We start from the raw sequence: 19,077 nt of genomic DNA, 5'->3' as shown, positions 1-19,077 counted from the left end.
AAGGACATGTTCCCCCCTGTCAGCCTAAGCCCACCAAGGGCCGCATGCGCATCCACTGCCTGGAGAACGTGGACAAGGCGCTGCAGTTCCTCAAGGAGCAGCGCGTCCACCTGGAGAACATGGGCTCCCACGACATCGTCGACGGCAACCAACGCCTCACGCTGGGCCTCATCTGGACCATCATCCTCCGCTTCCAGGTGAGCGACCCCATGGCCGCCTGACGCCACATGACCACGTGAGGTCAGGTTAGCATGGTTAGCAATATTAGCATTGTTCAGGGTCAGCACTATCAGCAGTCTTCAGGGTAAGCAACGTAAGCAGTATGCAGGGTAAGCACCATTAGCAGCGTTCAAGGTTAGCAACATTAGCATGGTTCAAGGTTAGCAACGTTAACAGCGTTCATGGTTAGCAATATCTGCAGCTTAGGGTTAGCAATATTGGCAGTGTTCAGGGCTATTAGGATTAGCACTATAAGCAGTGTTCAGGGATATTAGGGTTAGCAATATTAGCAGTGTTCAGGGTTGTTAGGGTTATCAATATTAGCAGTGTTCAGGGTTAGCAGAATTTGCAGTGTTCAGCTTTAGCATGGTAGGGTTAGCAACATGAAGATTGCTATAGAGACCAGGTGTGTGCACCAGGTGTGTGTACCATGTGTGTGTACCAGGTGTGTGCACCAGGTGTGTGTACCAGGTGTGTGTACCAGGTGTGTGTACCAGGTGTGTGTACCGGGTGTTTGACACGTTGTTGCTCTCTCAGATCCAGGACATCAGCGTGGAGACAGAAGACAACAAGGAGAAGAGATCTGCTAAAGACGCCCTTCTGCTCTGGTGCCAGATGAAGAGCGCTGGGTACTGATACTACAAATACTACTGCAAATAGTACTGCTAGAAGTACATAGACTACATGCTACAAATACTACTGTTAGAATTACATATACTACATACTACAAATACTACTACAAATGATACTGCTAGAAGTACATATACTACAAATAGTAGCATAGTATGTAAAGAAAAATTAATAGCAATATTAATCTTGGTATTAATAGGTTTTTTTCTCTCTGTTTCCAGGTATCCCAACGTCAACATCCATAACTTTACCACCAGCTGGAGAGACGGCATGGCCTTCAACGCCCTCATCCACAAACACAGGTACTCTTACCCTGACCTCTGACCACCAATTCTGACCCCTGACCTCTAACCCTGACCTCTAACTCTGGCCCCTCACCTCTAACCCTGACCTCTAACTCTGACCCCTCACCTCTAACCCTGACCTCAAACCCTAACCTACAACTCTGACCTCAAACCAAGACCCCTTACTCAGACCTCTACCCCTGACGTCAAACCCTAAAGTCGGACCCTGACCTCTAACTCTGACCCTGACCTCTGACCTAGACCCTTAACCTCCAACCGCTAAACCTTATCCACAAATAAAAGTACCCCAACCTCTAACTGTGTGTGTGTGTGTGTGTGTGTGTGTGTGTGTGTGTGTGTGTGTGTGTGTGTGTGTGTGTGTGTGTGTGTGTGTGTGTGTGTGTGTGTGTGTGTGTGTGTGTGTGTGTGTGTGTGTGCAGACCGGACCTGATAGACTTTGACCGACTGAAGAAGTCCAACGCCCACCACAACCTGCAGAACGCCTTCAACCTGGCGGAGCAGCACCTGGGCATCACCAAGCTGCTGGACGCCGAGGGTGAGTGTGGAAACCTGGGTCACCTGGACCCTGATAGGCACCCCGACCCTTAACTTCTGCTTTGCTTATCAGTCACTAACATCTGTGTGTGTTTGTGCAGACATCAGCGTGGACCACCCGGATGAGAAGTCCATCATCACCTACGTGGTGACTTACTACCACTACTTCTCCAAGATGAAGGCCCTGAAGGTGGAGGGGAAACGCATCGGAAAGGTATGGACCCGGGTTAGATAAACCATGGGGTTAGATGAACCATGGACAATAAAACAGGAAGTTAGACGTATACAAGATGTGTGGAAACGTACAGTATTTATTTATATACTAAGGCCATGTTGTGGATGTCCCGACAAGGTTTATGTGAATATTCTATGTCCACCCAATATATAATGAAGGCCCTCCCCTAGGGGCTAGGTACTGGTCTACTCTACTATCTCTACTGCTAACTCTACTAACTCTATCTACTATTAACTCTACTAACTATCTCTACTGCTAACTCTACTCACTCTATCTACTGCTAACTCTACTAACTCTATCTACTATTACCTCTACTAACTATCTCTACTGCTAACTCTACTAACTCTATCTACTATTAACTCTACTAACTATCTCTACTGCTAACTCTACTAACTCTATCTACTGCTAACTCTAATATCTCTATCTACTGCTAACTCTACTAACTCTATCTACGGCTAACTCTACTATCTACTGCTAACTCTACTAACTATCTCTACTGCTAACTCTACTTACTCTATCTACTGCTAACTCTAATAACTCTATCTACTGCTAACTCTACTAACTCTATCTACGGCTAACTCTACTATCTACTGCTAACTCTACTAACTATCTCTACTGCTAACTCTACTAACTATCTACTGCTAACTCTAATAACTCTATCTACTGCTAACTGTACTTTATCTACTGCTAACACTACTAATTCTATCTCTACTGCTAACTCTACTAACTCTGTCTCTACTGCTAACTCTACTAACTATCTACTGCTAACTCTAATAACTCTATCTACTGCTAACTGTACTTTATCTACTGCTAACACTACTAATTCTATCTCTACTGCTAACTCTACTAACTCTGTCTCTACTGCTAACTCTACTAACGATCTCTACTCTGCTATCTCTAGTTCTCGGTAGATTACTGGGTTCACCTTTCAGGCACGGCTTGCTTTCCGCCAAGCAGACCTGGGGATGCTCACTGAGGGACGTCAGGCGCAGTAAACTAGGAATGAGAGCAGATCCCTTATTGCTGAATCTGTCAACTTTCCAGCCCTTCTTGTAAAAAGGAGCTGGTTTGCAAACATGAATGTGTTCTGATTTGGTTATCATGTCTCCCTTAAGCGTTGGGTTGAAGACAATGGTGTTTCCCACATCAGAAGGACGTGATGGGCCTTAGTTCACAGTCGCAGTGATCCAGATGTTTTTCTAGGTCTTGAACAGGCAAATTATCCGGGGGGTTTACCCGGGATATCCGCCCATATTTCCCGTCGCACATGACCCCATGCAGAACATGGTCCAGAAAATGTTCCAGATCATGTTCCAGAAGCTTCAGGGTAAGACTGGGGATTGACTGTACTCTGTCTCCCCCTGGTGGCCAGGTCTTGGACAACGCTCTGGAGTCCCAGAAAATGATCGATAAGTACGAGGGTCTGTCCTCCGACCTGCTGGAGTGGATTGAACAGACCATAATAATCCTCAACAACCGCAAGTTCGCCAACTCTCTGGTGGGCGTCCAGCAGCAACTACAGGCCTTCAACTCCTACCGCACAGTGGAGAAGCCCCCCAAGTTAGTCACACGCATACACACACACACACACATGGTTAGGACGATGTTAATGATGATGATGTTCACGGTGTTGGCGATAATGATGATGATGATGATCACGGTGGTGATGGTGATGATGGTGATGAGGATGTGATGATGATGGTGATTGTGGTGGCGGTGGTCTCAGGTTCACAGAGAAGGGGAACTTGGAGGTCCTTCTGTTCACCATCCAGAGCCGGATGAGGGCCAACAACCAGAAGGTGTACACCCCCCGCGAGGGCAAGCTCATCTCTGACATCAACAAGGTGAGCCCTGACCCTGACCCCTGACCCTGACCCCTGACCCTGACCTCTGACTCCTGACCCTGACCCTTGACCCCTGACCCCTAACCCTGATCCTGCCCCCTGACGCGATGCCTCCCAGCGGACTGAACGCTGTGTTGTGATAGGCCTGGGAGCGGCTGGAGAAGGCGGAGCATGAGCGGGAGCTGGCCCTGAGGACGGAGCTGATTCGCCAGGAGAAACTGGAGCAGCTGGCGAGACGCTTCGACCGCAAGGCGGCCATGAGGGAGACCTGGTTGAGTGAGAACCAGAGACTGGTTTCCCAGGTAAAACACACACACATGCTGACAGCTCCCCCTGCTGACCTCAACAGGTCATCACACCCTGCCTTCTGTCAATTAAGTAACCTCTCCTTTCCCTCTCCTCCTCCTCTTCCTCTCCTCCTCCTCCTCCTCTTCCTCCTCCTCCTCCAGGATAACTTTGGCTTCGACCTCCAGGCGGTGGAGGCCGCCACTAAGAAGCACGAGGCCATAGAGACGGACATCGCTGCGTACGAGGAGCGAGTGAAGGTCAGAGGTCAAACTTCCTGTCATTCAAGATGGAGGCTTCATCGATTCCACTGTCTGGCTAAACACCTCCGTCTGCCCGTCTGTTTGTCTACCTGTGTGTCTGTCTGTCTACCTGCCTGTCTACCTGTGTGTCTGTCTACCTGTGCATCTGTCTGTCTACCTGTCTGTCTACCTGTGTCTGTCTACCTGTGTGTCTGTCTGTCTACCTGTCTGTATACCTGTGTGTCTGTCTACCTACCTGTCTGTCTGTCTACCTGTCTGTCTACCTGTGTGTCTGTCTGTCTTCCTGTCTGTATACCTGTGTGTCTGTCTACCTACCTGTCTGTCTACCTACCTGTCTGTCTGTCTGTCTGTCTGTCTGTCTGTCTACCTGTCTGTCTCTCTGTGTGACTGTCCACCTGTCTGTGTGTCAGGCGGTGGTTTCCGTGGCGAGGGAGTTGGAGGCGGAGTCGTACCACGACCTGAAGCGCGTGTCGGCCAGGAAGGACAACGTGCTGCGGCTGTGGGAGTACCTCCTGGAGCTGCTGAAGGCGCGCCGGCAGCGGCTGGAGCTCACCCTGGGCCTGCAGCATGTCTTCCAGGAGATGCTGCACATCATGGACTGGATGGACGAGATGAAGGTAGGGAGGGGTTCCTCATGGTTAACATGTGGTCTCTGGGGTTAGATGTTCTATATAGAGGGAGATGTGTGTTAACATGTGTTCTCTGCTGTTAGATGTTGTGTATAGAGGGAGGTGTGTGTGAACATGTGGTCTCTGCTGTTAGATGTTGCATACAGAGGGAGATGTGTGTTAACATGTGTTCTAGTGTTAGATGCTGTATATAGAGGGAGGTGTGTGTTAACATGTGGTCTAGTGTTAGATGTTGCATACAGAGGGAGGTGTGTGTTAACATGTGTTCTAGTGTTAGATGCTGTATACAGAGGGAGGTGTGTGTTAACATGTGGTCTCTGCTGTTAGATGTTGCATACAGAGGGAGATGTGTGTTAACATGTGTTCTAGTGTTAGATGCTGTATACAGAGGGAGGTGTGTGTTAACATGTGTTCTAGTGTTAGATGCTGTATACAGAGGGAGGTGTGTGTTAACATGTGTTCTAGTGTTAGATGCTGTATACAGAGGGAGGTGTGTGTTAACATGTGGTCTAGTGTTAGATGCTGTATACAGAGGGAGGTGTGTGTTAACATGTGTTCTAGTGTTAGATGCTGTATACAGAGGGAGGTGTGTGTTAACATGTGTTCTAGTGTTAGATGCTGTATACAGAGGGAGGTGTGTGTTAACATGTGGTCTAGTGTTAGATGCTGTATACAGAGGGAGGTGTGTGTTAACATGTGTTCTAGTGTTAGATGCTGTATATAGAGGGAGGTGTGTGTTAACATGTGTTCTAGTGTTAGATGCTGTATACAGAGGGAGGTGTGTGTTAACGTGTGGTCCCCTGTGTTAGATGCTGCTGCTGTCCCAGGACTATGGGAAGCACCTCCTAGGGGTGGAGGATCTCCTCCAGAAGCACAGCCTGGTGGAGACGGACATCTCTGTCCAGGCCGACCGCGTCCGCTCCGTCAACAACAACGCCCAGAAGTTTGCCGAGGACTCGGAGGGTGAGGCCCAGCCCCGACCCCGCCCCCCCCCCCCCCGACCCCCCCCCCGGTCTGACGCGCTGACCGGGTCACTAACCCCCCCCCCTCCCCCCCGCAGGCTACCAGCCCTGCGACCCCCAGGTGATCCGGGACCGCGTGGCCCACATGGAGTTCTGCTACCAGGAGCTGAGCCAGCTGGCGGCCGAGCGCCGAGCCCGGCTGGACGAGTCCCGGCGCCTCTGGAGCTTCTTCTGGGAGATGGCCGAGGAGGTCCGAGACCGCCGGGGGGGGCGGGGGGGGGGGGGGGGGGGGGGCTGCTGCATGAGTGGGTGAAGCAAAGGCTGTGTGTGAATGGGTGATGAAGGGTGTGGGTGAGTGGGTGAAGGCAGGCTGTGTGTGTGTGTGTGTGAAGGCAGGGTGTGTGTGTGTGTGTGAAGGCAGGGTGTGGGTGAGTGGGTGAAGGCAGGGTGTGTGTGTGTGTGAAGGCAGGGTGTGTGTGTGTGTGTGAAGGCAGGGTGTGTGTGTGTGGGTGAAGGCAGGGTGTATGTGTGTGTGTGAAGGCAGGGTGTGTGTGTGTGGGTGAAGGCAGGGTGTGTGTGTGTGGGTGAAGGCAGGGTGTGTGTGTGTGTGTGTGTGAAGGCAGGGTGTGTGTGTGTGTGTGACGGCAGGGTGTGTGTGTGTGTGGGTGTGTGTGTGAAGACAGGGTGTGTGTGTGTGTGTGTGAAGACAGGGTGTGTGTGTGTGTGTGTGAAGACAGGGTGTGTGTGACTGGGTGGGGTCTGGCTGTGTGAAGGGGTGAAGGTATCGCTGCAGTGAGTGAAGCGTGGCGCTGCTGTGTGCAGGAGGGCTGGATCCGGGAGAAGGAGCAGATCTTGTCGTCGGAGGACTGTGGGAAGGACCTGACGGGGGCGGTGCGGCTGCTCAGCGGCCACCGCGCCCTGGAGGACGAGACGGCGGGCCGGGCCGCCCACCTGGCCGCCACCGTCCGCCAGGGGGAGGCGCTGGTGGCCGACGGACACTTCGGAGCCGACAAGATCAAAGAACGCATCCAGGACATCCAGGTAGGAGAACGGGCCCTCGCCAGACGCCTGGACCGTCATTTAGCAAGCATTGTGCTAATAGCCTGGTGACCATGGTAACGCCCCCCCCCTGCAGGAGCAGTGGGCCGCCCTGGAGAATCTGTCTAGACTGCGGAAGAAGAGCCTGCAGGACGCATGCAACAAACACCAGTTCCAGGTGCTGTAACACACGCACTGTAACACACACTGTAACACACACACTGTAACACACGCACTGTAACACACACTGTAACACACACTGTAACACACACTGTAACACACACACTGTAACACACGCACTGTAACACACACACACACACTGTAGCACACACTTTAACACTCACACTGCAACATACGCACTGTAACACACACACAGTAGCACAGGCACTATAACACACCCAGTGTAACACACAATGTAACACGCACACTGTAACACACGTACCGTAACACAAGCACTGTAGCACATACACCCAGCACAAACACACAGCATAACCCACACACTGTAACATACACACACACACCGCAACACACACTTTATCACACACGCACACACACACTTAACACACACGCTGTACCACACAAACAGCAGTGTAGCACACAGCGTGGCAGCCCGTCTGACCTCCTCGTCCCCAGGCGGATGCCGACGACATGGACACCTGGATGCTGGACGTCCTGCGCATCGTGTCCAGCGTGGACGTGGGCCACGACGAGTTCTCCGCTCAGGCGCTGGTGAAGAAACACAAAGACGCCGCAGAGGAGATCGCCAGCTACCGGCCCGCCATCGCCTCTCTGCACGAGCAGGCCCGCACGCTGCCCGGCCCACAGGCCGCCGCCCCCGAGGTAGGACCCCCCGACCACCACCGGAACCAGGACAACCACCACTGGAACCAGTAGAGCCACCACTGGAACCAGTAGAGCTACCACTAGAACCAGTAGAACCACCACTAAAATCGGTAGAACTACCACTAGAACCAGTTGAGCCACCACTAGAACCAGGACAACCACCACCGGAACCAGTAGAGCCACCACTGGAACCAGTAGAGCCACCACCGGAACCAGTAGAGCCACCACTAGAACCACCACTAGAACCACCACTAGAACCAGTAGAGCCACCACTTGAACCACCACTAGAACCACCACTAGAACCAGTAAAACCATCACTAGAACCAGTAGAGCCACCACTCAAACCACTGCCAGAACCAGTAGAACCACCTCCAGAACCACTAGAACCACCACTAGAACCAGTATGCCCCCTAGCCCCGGACCAGTAGGCCCACGCTGTGTGTGTGCAGGTGGCGGGCCGGCTGGCGGGCATCGAGGAGCGGTACCAGGAGGTGGTGGAGCTGAGCCGGCTGCGGAGGCAGGCGCTGCAGGACGCGCTGGCCCTCTACCGGCTGCGCAGCGAGGCGGGCTCCTGCGAGGCCTGGATCGAGGAGAAGGAGCAGTGGCTGAGCAGCATGGAGATCCCCGAGCGGCTGGAGGACCTGGAGGTGGTTCAGCACAGGTCTGTCCCCGAGGAGCCCCTCAGAGCCCGGCGGGACCTAGGAGAACATTAGAACATCCTCACAGTGAGGGGAACGTAAGGTTAAAGGTTGTGTTGTTAGAACACATTATTATCACAGCCACTGGAACCAGTAGAACCACCTCTAGAACCAGTAGAACCACCTCTAGAACCAGTAGAACCACCACTGGAACCAGTAGAACCACCACTAGAACCAGTAGAACCACCACTAGGACCAGTAGAACCACCACTGGAACCACTAGAACCAGTAGAACCACCACTAGAACCACTAGAACCATCACTAGCCCGGCCACCCCGCCACGGGGGCCAGGCTGGGCCAGAGAATCCCCCCCTGTGGGTCCTGTCTGGTCTGGTCCCGCCCTAACTCACACCACCGCCCCCTCCAGGTTCGAGAGCTTGGAGCCGGAGATGAACAGCCATGCGTCTCGCGTTGCCGTGGTGAACCAGGTCGCTAGGCAACTGCTCCACAGCGGCCATCCCACTGAGACGGAGATCAAGGCCCAGCAGGACAAACTCAACACCAGGTAAGGTGTTCTCTCTCGGGTCCTCCGTCTGCCCCGCCGCTGTCTTCCTGTAGGTCCTCATCACTGAACGGATCCCGTGGTGACGGCTTGGTGGGCGGCGACGGACCACTCAGAGTTCACCTCTGGTTAACATGATGTTCATCATCTCATGACACGCTCGTTAAGACACGCTCGTTAAGACACGCTTGTTAAGTCACGCTCGTTAAGACACGCTCGTTAAGTCACGCTCGTTAAGACACGCTCGTTAAGACACGCTCGTTAAGACACGCTCGTAAAGACACACTCGTTAAGACACGCTCGTTAAGACACGCTCGTAAAGACACACTCGTTAAGACACGCTCGTTAAGACCTGCTGACCACGCCCTCCCAGGTGGAGCTCCTTCAGAGACCTGGTAGACCAGAAGAAGGAGGCCCTCCAGTCAGCGCTGGGCATCCAGAACTACCACCTGGACTGTAACGAGACGAAGTCCTGGATCAGAGAGAAGACAAAGGTACCAAGACCACTGTATAGATACTACTACTATACTACTGCACCTTCTAGTAGTACTGAGGAGTACAGTAGGACTCGGTAGTACTTCTAGGTCTGCAGTACTCAGTAGTGCCTCTAGGTCTGCAGTACTCAGTAGTACCTCTAGGTCGGCAGTACTCAGTAGTACCTCTAGGTCCACAGTACTTAGTAGTACCTCTAGGTCCACAGTACTCAGTAGTACCTCTAGGTCCAGAGTACTCAGTAGTACCTCTAGGTCCACAGTACTTAGTAGTACCTCTAGGTCCACAGTACTTAGTAGTACCTCTAGGTCGGCAGTACTCAGTAGTACCTCTAGGTCCACAGTACTTAGTAGTACCTCTAGGTCGGCAGTACTCAGTAGTACCTCTAGGTCCACAGTACTCAGTAGTACCTCTAGGTCGGCAGTACTCAGTAGTACCTCTAGGTCCACAATACTCAGTAGTACCTCTAGGTCCAGAGTACTCAGTAGTACCTCTAGGTCGGCAGTACTCAGTAGTGCCTCTAGGTCCACAGTACTCAGTAGTACCTCTAGGTCGGCAGTACTCAGTAGTACCTCTAGGTCCAGAGTACTCAGTAGTACCTCTAGGTCGGCAGTACTCAGTAGTACCTCTAGGTCCACAGTACTCAGTAGTACCTCTAGGTCCAGAGTACTCAGTAGTACCTCTAGGTCGGCAGTACTCAGTAGTGCGTCCCCCCAGGTGATCGAGTCCACCCAGGAGCTGGGGAACGACCTGGCCGGGGTGATGGCTCTGCAGAGGAAGCTGACGGGGATGGAGCGAGACCTGGCCGCCATCGAGGACAAGCTGGGCGGCCTGGGCACGGAGGCGGAGCGGCTGGCCACCCAGCACCCGGAGCAAGCCCAGGGCATCCGGGCCCAGGTGGTGCAGCTCTCCTCCGTCTGGGACGAGATGAAGGTACGTCCTCCGGGCTGCACCCCTCCATACCGGGACCTGTCGTAAGGTGGGACCTGTCTCACCCTCTGTCTCCTCCCTCCTCCCTCTGTCTCCTCCCCCTGTCTCCTTCCTCCTCCCTCTGTCTCCTTCCTCCTCCCTCTGTCTCCTTCCTCCTCCCTCTGTCTCCTCCCTCCTCCCCGTGTCTCCTCCCTCCTTCCTCTGTCTCCTCCCTCCTCCATCTGTCTCCTCCCTCCTCCCTCTGTCTCCTCCCCGTGTCTCCTCCCTCCTCCCTCTGTCTCCTCCCTCTGTCTCCTCCCTCCTTCCGTGTCTCCTCCCTCCTCCCTCTGTCTCCTCCCTGTGTCTCCTCCCTCCTCCCTCTGTCTCCTCCCTCTGTCTCCTCCCCGTGTCTCCTCCCTCCTTCCTCTGTCTCCTCCCTCTGTCTCCTCCCTCCTCCCCTGTCTCCACCCTCCTCCCTCTGTCTCCTCCCCGTGTCTCCTCCCTCCTTCCTCTGTCTCCTCCCTCTGTCTCCTCCCTCCTCCCCCTGTCTCCACCCTCCTCCCTCTGTCTCCCCCCCCTGTCTCCTCCCTCCTCCCCCTGTGTCCTCCCTCCTCCCTCTGTCTCCTCCCTCTGTCTCCTCCCCCTGTCTCCTCCTTCCTCCCCCTGTCTCCTCCCTCCTCCCTCTGTCTCCTCCCTCCTCCCTCTGTCTCCTCCCTCTGTCTCCTCCCTCCTCCCCCTGTCTCCTCCCCCTGTCTCCTCCCTCTGTCTCCTCCCTCTGTCTCCCCCCCCCTGTCTCCCCCTTCCTCCCCCTGTCTCCTCCCTCCTCCCTCTGTCTCCTCCCTCTGTCTCCTCCCTCCTTCCGTGTCTCCTCCCTCCTCCCTCTGTCTCCTCCCTGTGTCTCCTCCCTCCTTCCTCTGTCTCCTCCCTCCTCCCTGCCTCCCCCAGGACACTCTGAAGACCAGGGAGGAGTCTCTGGGCGAGTCCAGCAAGCTGCAGCAGTTCCTGCGGGAGCTGGACGACTTCCAGTCGTGGCTGTCCCGCACGCAGACGGCGGTGGCGTCGGAGGACATGCCCCACACGCTGGTGGAGGCCGAGAAGCTGCTGGCGCAGCACGAGGGCATCCACAACGAGATCCGCAACTACGAGGAGGACTACCAGAAGATGAGGGACATGGGCGAGGCGGTGACGCAGGGGCAGACGGACGCGCAGCACATGTTCCTCCGGCAGCGGCTGCAGGCGCTGGACACCGGCTGGAACGAGCTGAGCAAGATGTGGGAGAACCGGCAGAACCTGCTGGCCCAGTCGCACTGCTACCAGACGTTCCTCAGAGACACCAAGCAGGCCGAGGCCTTCCTCAACAACCAGGTACTACCATAGTACCGCCATAGTACTAGCATAGTACTACCATAGTACTACCAACATAGAGTTAAACACCAAGCAGGCCGAGGCCTTCCTCAACAACCAGGTACTACCATAGTACTGCCATAGTACTAGCATAGTACTACCATAGTACTACCAACATAGAGTTAAACACCAAGCAGGCCGAGGCCTTCCTCAACAACCAGGTACTACCATAGTACTGCCATAGTACTAGCATAGTACTACCATGGTACTACCAACATAGAGTTAAACACCAAGCAGGCCGAGGCCTTCCTCAACAACCAGGTACTACCATAGTACTGCCATAGTACTAGCATAGTACTACCATGGTACTACCAACATAGAGTTAAACACCAAGCAGGCCGAGGCCTTCCTCAACAACCAGGTACTATAGTACTACTACAATATTATTAGTAGCACCATAGTACTACTATAATACTACAAACATACAAACACCACTATAGAACTACTAGTACTAGACGTGGTAGTACTAGGTTCTCCCTGCCCCCGGTCCACTCCTAGCACCCTGTACTACAGCCCCACAGGGCCCCATCCCATAATAGGGCTGACCCTGGCTGTGCTGTGAGCAGGAGTACGTCCTGGCCCACACGGAGATGCCGGCCACGCTCCAGGGGGCGGAGGCCTCCATCAAGAGGCAGGAGGACTTCCGCACCACCATGGACGCCAACGAGGACAAGATCGTGGGCGTGGTGGAGGGGGGGCGCCGCCTGGTCGCCGACGGCAACGTCAACGGCGAGCGCATCCAGGAGAAGGTGGACTCCATCAACCAAAGGTGAGGGCTCAGACGGCCCCTTCAGGTCAGTTCAGTTTCCATTATTCATTGCTGCAGAATAACAACAAAATGTTGTTGGAGCAAAACACAGACAGGCATGTCGTTTTAGTTGTCCAATTCATAAATCATTTAATCTCCATGAATCAATTAATCAATCACCCAGTACTTTACACATAATAACTACTCATAAATACCCCATAGACTCCCCATAACCAGTTAAGTGCTTAGTGCAATAAATAAATAGATAGAAACATCTGCTGGGGGTGGGGTTGTTGAGTGTTTTGCAACGCATTTGCAGCAATTGTATATTGAATATATGTGTATTTCCTGTGTATTGTGCACTGTGTATTCCTGTGTTTTGTGTTTAGTGTATTGTGTACTGTGTGCTGAGTGTGCGCTTTGGGTTCCAGGCACCAGAAGAACCAGGGTTCTGCTACTGACCTTCTGATCAAGCTGAAGGACAACCGAGATCTCCAGAGGTTCCTCCAGGACAGTCAGGAGGTACTTGTGACTGTGTTTGTATATAACATGTGTATAACATGTGTATGTTTAAATAACATGTGTTCATAACATGTGTTTGTGTATATAACATGTTCAAAGCATGTGTGTATTTAACATGTGTATGTAACATGCATATAACTTGTGTGTGTATATAGCATATGCATCTAACATGTGTGTGTATATAACATGTGTATAACCTGAATATAACATGTGTATAACGTGTGTGTGTGTGCAGCTGGCTCTGTGGGTGAATGAGAAGATGCTGACGGCCCAGGATATGACCTATGACGAGGCCAGGAACCTGCACAGCAAGTGGCTCAAACACCAAGCCTTCATGGCTGAGCTGCAGGCCAACAAGGAGTGGCTGGAGAAGATAGAGAAGGTAGGACCAGTGGGACCAGTACCAGACCAGTAACAGACCAGAAACAGACCAGTGGGCATGACCAGTAACAGACCAGTGGGCATGTCCAGTAACAGACCAGTGGGCAGACCAGTAACAGACCAGGGGGCAGATCAGTAACAGACCAGTGGGCAGACCAGTAACAGACCAGTAACAGACCAGTGAGCAGACCAGTGGGCAGACCAGTAACAGACCAGACCAGGGCTGCCAGTAGAGACTCAGGCTGGTTGTATGGAGGCTCACTGGGCCAGGGGGAGAGGCTGTAGGAGGGGGGGGGGACTGGGAAATGACTCAGAGGAACTTTAGAAACCAAACTGAGACTGTGAAGAAAAGAAGGTTTGGGCTGGAAAGACTGGTCGACCTTCTGGTCCAGAAGAAATCCTTCCTGAACGGTTTGGTTCCTGGTGAATCTTTAATGTTTGGTTGAATACACCTGAACATAAATAACACAACATAACATGCTTCCCTCATCCCAGGACGGACTGGTCCTGATCGCAGAGAAGCCGGAGACGGAGACCATGGTGCATGAGCAGCTGGGCACCCTGCAGACCATGTGGGCGGAGCTGGAGTCCACCACCCAGACCAAGGCCCAGTGTCTGTTCGACGCCAACAAGGCGGAGCTCTTCACCCAGAGCTGTGCGGACCTGGACAAGTGGCTGGGCGGCCTGGAGGGCCAGATCCAGTCCGACGACTACGGCAAAGACCTCACCTCCGTCAACATCCTGCTGAAGAAGCAGCAGGTCAGCTCCCTTTGATTGGCTAAGGGTTCTCAGGGCCCCGCCCCCTGCTGGCCTGGACCTGTACTAGTACCTGCAGTAGTATGTGGATCCACCTGATTAGTACTTTAATTAAATAGTACTGATTAATTAAATATGTATATTGATGTAATATATCCTGGTAGATGCTTTCAGCTATAACATTTTGCACATATATTTATGATATATTTGGTGAACGTTTTTCTTGTTAAAGTATCTAGATAAGGAATATTATTAAAAAAAAAATAAGATATAAACAGAAGATACGTTTTCTAGTTTCAAGCCAAACATCTGAAACATAAACAGCCTGTCTGTCAGAGGGTGGTGCTCAGCCTGTCTGACAGAGGGTGGTGTTCAGCCTGTCTGAGAGAGGGTGGTGTTCAGCCTGTCTGACAGAGGGTGGTGCTCAGCCTCTCTGACAGAGGGTGGTGTTCAGCCTGTCTGACAGAGGGTGGTGTTCAGCCTGTCTGACAGAGGGTGGTGCTCAGCCTGTCTGAGAGGGTGGTGTTCAGCCTGTCTGACAGAGGGTGGTGTTCAGCCTGTCTGACAGAGGGTGGTGTTCAGCCTGTCTGACAGAGGGTGGTGTTCAGCCTGTCTGACAGAGGGTGGTGTTCAGCCTGTCTGACAGAGGGTGGTGCTCAGCCTGTCTGTCAGAGGGTGGTGTTCAGCCTGTCTGACAGAGGGTGGTGTTCAGCCTGTCTGACAGAGGGTGGTGTTCAGCCTGTCTGACAGAGGGTGGTGTTCAGCCTGTCTGACAGAGGGTGGTGCTCTGCCCCCCAGATGCTGGAGTCGCAGGTGGAGGTGCGTGAGCGGGAGGTGGGGGAGCTGCAGGGGCAGGCCCAGGCGCTCCGTCAGGAGGGGAAGGACGGCGAGGAGGTGGACGGCCAGCGCGACGGCGTGGAGAAGAAGTTCATGGCTCTGCAGGCGCCGCTGAAGAAGAGGAGGGAGAACCTGATGGCCTCCCGGGAGATCCACCAGTTCAACAGAGACGTGGAGGACGAGATCGTAAGGCCCGCTGGGCGCCTCACGTCTGTCCTCTGAAGGACACCGTCTGTCCTCTGCAGACGTCCTACATAGGACAGAAGGTCTCCTCAGAGGACAGAAGGTCTCCTCAGAGGACAGAAGGTCTTCTCGGAGGACAGAAGTTGTCCTCTGGAGATGTCTTCAGAGGACTCCTTCTGTCCTCTGGATCAACTATTGTAGTGCCTTATCTTAACAGTTCCCCCATTGTTTTGGAATCTAATGGTACGTTTAAGTGCTGAGGCGATCCCCTCAGGGCTCCATGTGACGTAGCACCCCGACCTCAGCTCTGTCCTCCCTGTGCAGCTGTGGGTGGAGGAGAGGATGGCCCTCGCTACGTCCACCGACCACGGGAACAACCTGCAGACCGTCCAGATGCTCATCAAGAAGAACCAGGTACAGCACCGACGCACAGGCCGCAGCTCAGCCAGCCGGCCCCTCTGTGTGTCCTCTGTGACCTCTGGGTGACCTCTGTGACCTCTTGGTGACCCCTGACCTCCAGACCCTGCAGAAGGAGATCGCAGGCCACCAGCCGCGCTACGACGACATCTTCCAGCGGAGCCAGCAGGTGGTCCGGGGCGACGGCCCCTCCGCCCAGCTCACGCGGCAGCGCTTGGACCAGCTGAAGTCGCTATGGCAACAGATGCGGGAGGAGACGGAGCGGAGGCACGGCCGGCTGGAGGAGGCGCGCCACGCCCAGCAGTACTTCTTCGACGCGGCGGAGGCTGAGGCCTGGATGAGCGAGCAGGAGCTCTACATGATGTCAGAGGAGAGGGCCAAGGTGGGCGGGGCAGGAAGTGGTTTATAGTGATGGGCCACCTAACAGGAAGTGGTTTATACTGATGGGCCACATCACAGGAAGTTGTTTAGACTGTTAGCATTTCATGTCACCGCTCAGTCAGGAGTATTGTGAGGTCTTGATTGAGTGTATTTTGATTGAGTTGACTCCTCCCCCAGGACGAGCAGAGCTCGGTTGCCATGGTGAAGAAGCACCAGATCGTGGAGCAGGCGGTGGAGGACTACGCCGACACAGTTCACCTGCTGTCCCAGACCAGCCGGGGGCTGGTGGCCCAGGGCCACCCCGAGAGGTACCGCCTGACGGGCAGGCTGCTGCCTTGCACGGTCGACTCCGCCGTCGTGTGAATGTGTGTATGAACGGTTGTGAGCTAAATTCCCTGGATAAGAATGTGTGTGAGTAAAAGTGTGTGTGTGTGTGTGTGTGTGTGTGTGTGTGTGTGTGTGTGTGTGTGTGTGTGTGTGTGTGTGTGTGTGTGTTTGTGTGTGTGTGTGTGTGTGTGTGTGTGTGTGTGTTCCTGTGGTGCTGCCACAGGAGGCTGTGGTTCCAGACAGAGGAACCCTTTAGACCCGGTGTCCTGGATGTCCTGTATATGGTACATAAAGACTGTCCTCCCCTTCCCTGTGCAGCGAGCGCATGGGCATGCGGCAGGCCCAGGTGGACAAGCTGTACGCCGGCCTGAAGGACCTGTCTGAGGAGCGCCGCGGGAAGCTGGACGAGCGCTTCCGCCTCTTCCAGCTGAACCGCGAGGTGGACGACCTGGAGCAGTGGGTGGCCGAGAGGGAGGTGGTGGCCGGCTCCCACGAGCTGGGCCAGGACTACGAGCACGTCACCGTACGTCCAGCTAGCCTAGCCTTCAGCCTAGCACAACACCTTAGGTCAAGCTAGCATAGCCCGTTGACTAGCACGTCACCGTACGTACAGCTAGCCTAGCCTTTAGCCTAGCGTTTAGCCAAGCACGTCGCCTTAGGTCCAGCTAGCCTAGCCCGTAGCCTAGCACGTCACCGGAGGTACAGCTAGCATAGCCCGTAGCCTAGCATGTCACTGTTTGCACCCTATAATAGCATGTAGCCTCTCATGCAGCCTACAGGTCATGTAGGTCCACCTAGCACTAGCATGTAGCCTAGAATGTAGCATAGCAGTTCACTGTAGGCGCACCTCATCTTGCTACTGATGCTAGCACTAGTAAGTAGCATAGCATCCTCTGCCGTCCATGAGGACACCCTGTTCTCTAGCAGCAGGGTGACTCCAGCCTGACCTCTGACCTCTGAACTCTGACCTCCAGATGCTGCAGGAGCGTTTCCGGGAGTTTGCCCGCGACACGGGGACGATCGGCCAGGAGCGCGTGGACGCGGTGAACCGGCAAGCGGACCAGCTGATCAACGGCGGGCACGGCGACGCGGCCACGGTGGCGGAGTGGAAGGACGGGCTGAACGAGGCCTGGGCCGACCTGCTGGAGCTCATCGACACGCGCACGCAGATCCTCGCCGCCTCCTTCGAGCTGCACAAGTTCTACCACGACGCCAAGGAGATCCTGGGCCGCATCCTGGACAAGCACAAGAAGCTGCCCGAGGAGCTTGGCCGCGACCAGAACACCGTGGAGACCCTGCAGAGGAAGCACTGCACCTTCCAGCACGACATCCAGGCCCTGGGAACCCAGGTACACATTAGATATACATTATATGCATTAAATATACACTATACACACATTATATATACACTATATACATTAAATATACACTATATACATTATATATGTACTGCACCTTCCAGCACCACATCCAGGCCCTGGGAACCCAGGTATACATTAGATATACATTATATACATTAAATATACATTATATATGTACTGCACCTTCCAGCACCACATCCAGACCCTGGGAACCCAGGTTATATATAAACTGTATACTACATGTATTATACATATACATTATATACACACTATATACATCATATACATTATATATACATTATATACACTATGTATACATTATATATACAATATATACATTATATATACGCAGTACCTTCCCCAAGGCAGAGTGAACTCTTTATCTGCACCGGTTCAGAGTATAACTTTTACTTTGAGGAATCCTGGATTGCAGGGTGGTGCTTTTACTGAGGCTTTTACTTTGACACTGCTTCCAGGTGAGGCTGCTGCAGGAAGACGCCGTGAGGCTGCAGTCGGCCTACGCTGGAGACAAGGCCGACGACATCCAGAAGAGAGAAGGAGAGGTCAGTCTTCCTCTTAGCTAACCACCTCCACCAACTAACTCCGACAACCTCCACCATCTACCTCCCCCAACTACCTCATTCAACTACATCCAACTACCTCCACTAACTACCTCTACCTACCTCATTCAACTCCCTATAACCATCTCCACCAACTACCTCCAACTACCTCATTCAACTACCTCTAACCACCCCCACCAACTACCTCTAACCAACTCCACCAACTACCTCCAACTACCTCATTCAACTACCTCCAACTACCTCTACCAACTACCTATTAAAATAACTACTCCTCACATACTAAGATAACCACCTCGTTAAACTAATCACTTCAACCTTATTGAACTTCAACCTTACTAAACTAACTACCTCATTAAACTCACAACCCCTCACTTAATAAACGAACTACCTCATTAAACTCACAATCCCTCATTTACTAAACGAACTACATCCCTAAACTAACCACTCCAGCGTGTTTAGTGGATGGACCACCTGAAGACATTCTGATGACATCACACAGGCGACATCATACATGCTGTCCCAGGGGTCATTAGATCAAGCCCTCAGAGGTGGGACACCGATAGGATAACCCACTTCTCTCCAACCAATCCTAGTCTCCTTCTGACCCACCCCCCCTCCTCCCCCTCCCCCTGCACCGGTCATTCTGTGCTGTTGATTGGAAGCTGATGGTTGGAACCAGAGAACCAATCAAAATGAGGTTTGACACCAGTGGGGTCGGAGCAAATCATTATCTCCCCAAATCCAAACCATGAGAGCTTTTAGTTTAGGTGTCATCTCTAAACTAGGCGTTT

The 19,077-nt window shown here is 53.2% G+C and overlaps 1 protein-coding gene across 2 annotated transcripts in view; it reads left to right on the top strand.

Moving 5' to 3' along the window:
• Positions 1 to 19,077, top strand: part of LOC115559640 (spectrin beta chain, non-erythrocytic 1) — a 53,234-nt gene that overhangs the window by 23,147 nt on the left and 11,010 nt on the right. For both annotated transcript variants that reach the window (XM_030378615.1, XM_030378614.1), the window contains 31 exons: positions 24 to 197; positions 757 to 848; positions 1,071 to 1,151; positions 1,574 to 1,689; positions 1,790 to 1,902; positions 3,296 to 3,483; positions 3,650 to 3,767; positions 3,911 to 4,069; positions 4,217 to 4,312; positions 4,726 to 4,932; positions 5,754 to 5,907; positions 6,005 to 6,156; positions 6,729 to 6,947; positions 7,042 to 7,122; positions 7,578 to 7,784; positions 8,237 to 8,448; positions 8,853 to 8,990; positions 9,361 to 9,481; positions 10,197 to 10,412; positions 11,334 to 11,753; positions 12,359 to 12,561; positions 12,972 to 13,062; positions 13,298 to 13,444; positions 13,939 to 14,202; positions 14,998 to 15,222; positions 15,544 to 15,633; positions 15,740 to 16,018; positions 16,195 to 16,325; positions 16,663 to 16,867; positions 17,319 to 17,693; positions 18,182 to 18,268. In XM_030378615.1, the coding sequence (XP_030234475.1) occupies positions 24 to 197; positions 757 to 848; positions 1,071 to 1,151; positions 1,574 to 1,689; positions 1,790 to 1,902; positions 3,296 to 3,483; positions 3,650 to 3,767; positions 3,911 to 4,069; positions 4,217 to 4,312; positions 4,726 to 4,932; positions 5,754 to 5,907; positions 6,005 to 6,156; positions 6,729 to 6,947; positions 7,042 to 7,122; positions 7,578 to 7,784; positions 8,237 to 8,448; positions 8,853 to 8,990; positions 9,361 to 9,481; positions 10,197 to 10,412; positions 11,334 to 11,753; positions 12,359 to 12,561; positions 12,972 to 13,062; positions 13,298 to 13,444; positions 13,939 to 14,202; positions 14,998 to 15,222; positions 15,544 to 15,633; positions 15,740 to 16,018; positions 16,195 to 16,325; positions 16,663 to 16,867; positions 17,319 to 17,693; positions 18,182 to 18,268 (5,361 nt within the window). The remainder of the gene's footprint in view (positions 1 to 23; positions 198 to 756; positions 849 to 1,070; positions 1,152 to 1,573; positions 1,690 to 1,789; positions 1,903 to 3,295; positions 3,484 to 3,649; positions 3,768 to 3,910; positions 4,070 to 4,216; positions 4,313 to 4,725; positions 4,933 to 5,753; positions 5,908 to 6,004; positions 6,157 to 6,728; positions 6,948 to 7,041; positions 7,123 to 7,577; positions 7,785 to 8,236; positions 8,449 to 8,852; positions 8,991 to 9,360; positions 9,482 to 10,196; positions 10,413 to 11,333; positions 11,754 to 12,358; positions 12,562 to 12,971; positions 13,063 to 13,297; positions 13,445 to 13,938; positions 14,203 to 14,997; positions 15,223 to 15,543; positions 15,634 to 15,739; positions 16,019 to 16,194; positions 16,326 to 16,662; positions 16,868 to 17,318; positions 17,694 to 18,181; positions 18,269 to 19,077) is intronic.

The sequence above is a fragment of the Gadus morhua genome, chromosome 15 (assembly GCF_902167405.1).
Source record: "Gadus morhua chromosome 15, gadMor3.0, whole genome shotgun sequence".
NCBI classification, from domain to species: domain Eukaryota; kingdom Metazoa; phylum Chordata; class Actinopteri; order Gadiformes; family Gadidae; genus Gadus; species Gadus morhua.
Note: the sequence above shows the minus strand (reverse complement) of the source record. Positions and strands in the feature narration are given on the sequence as shown.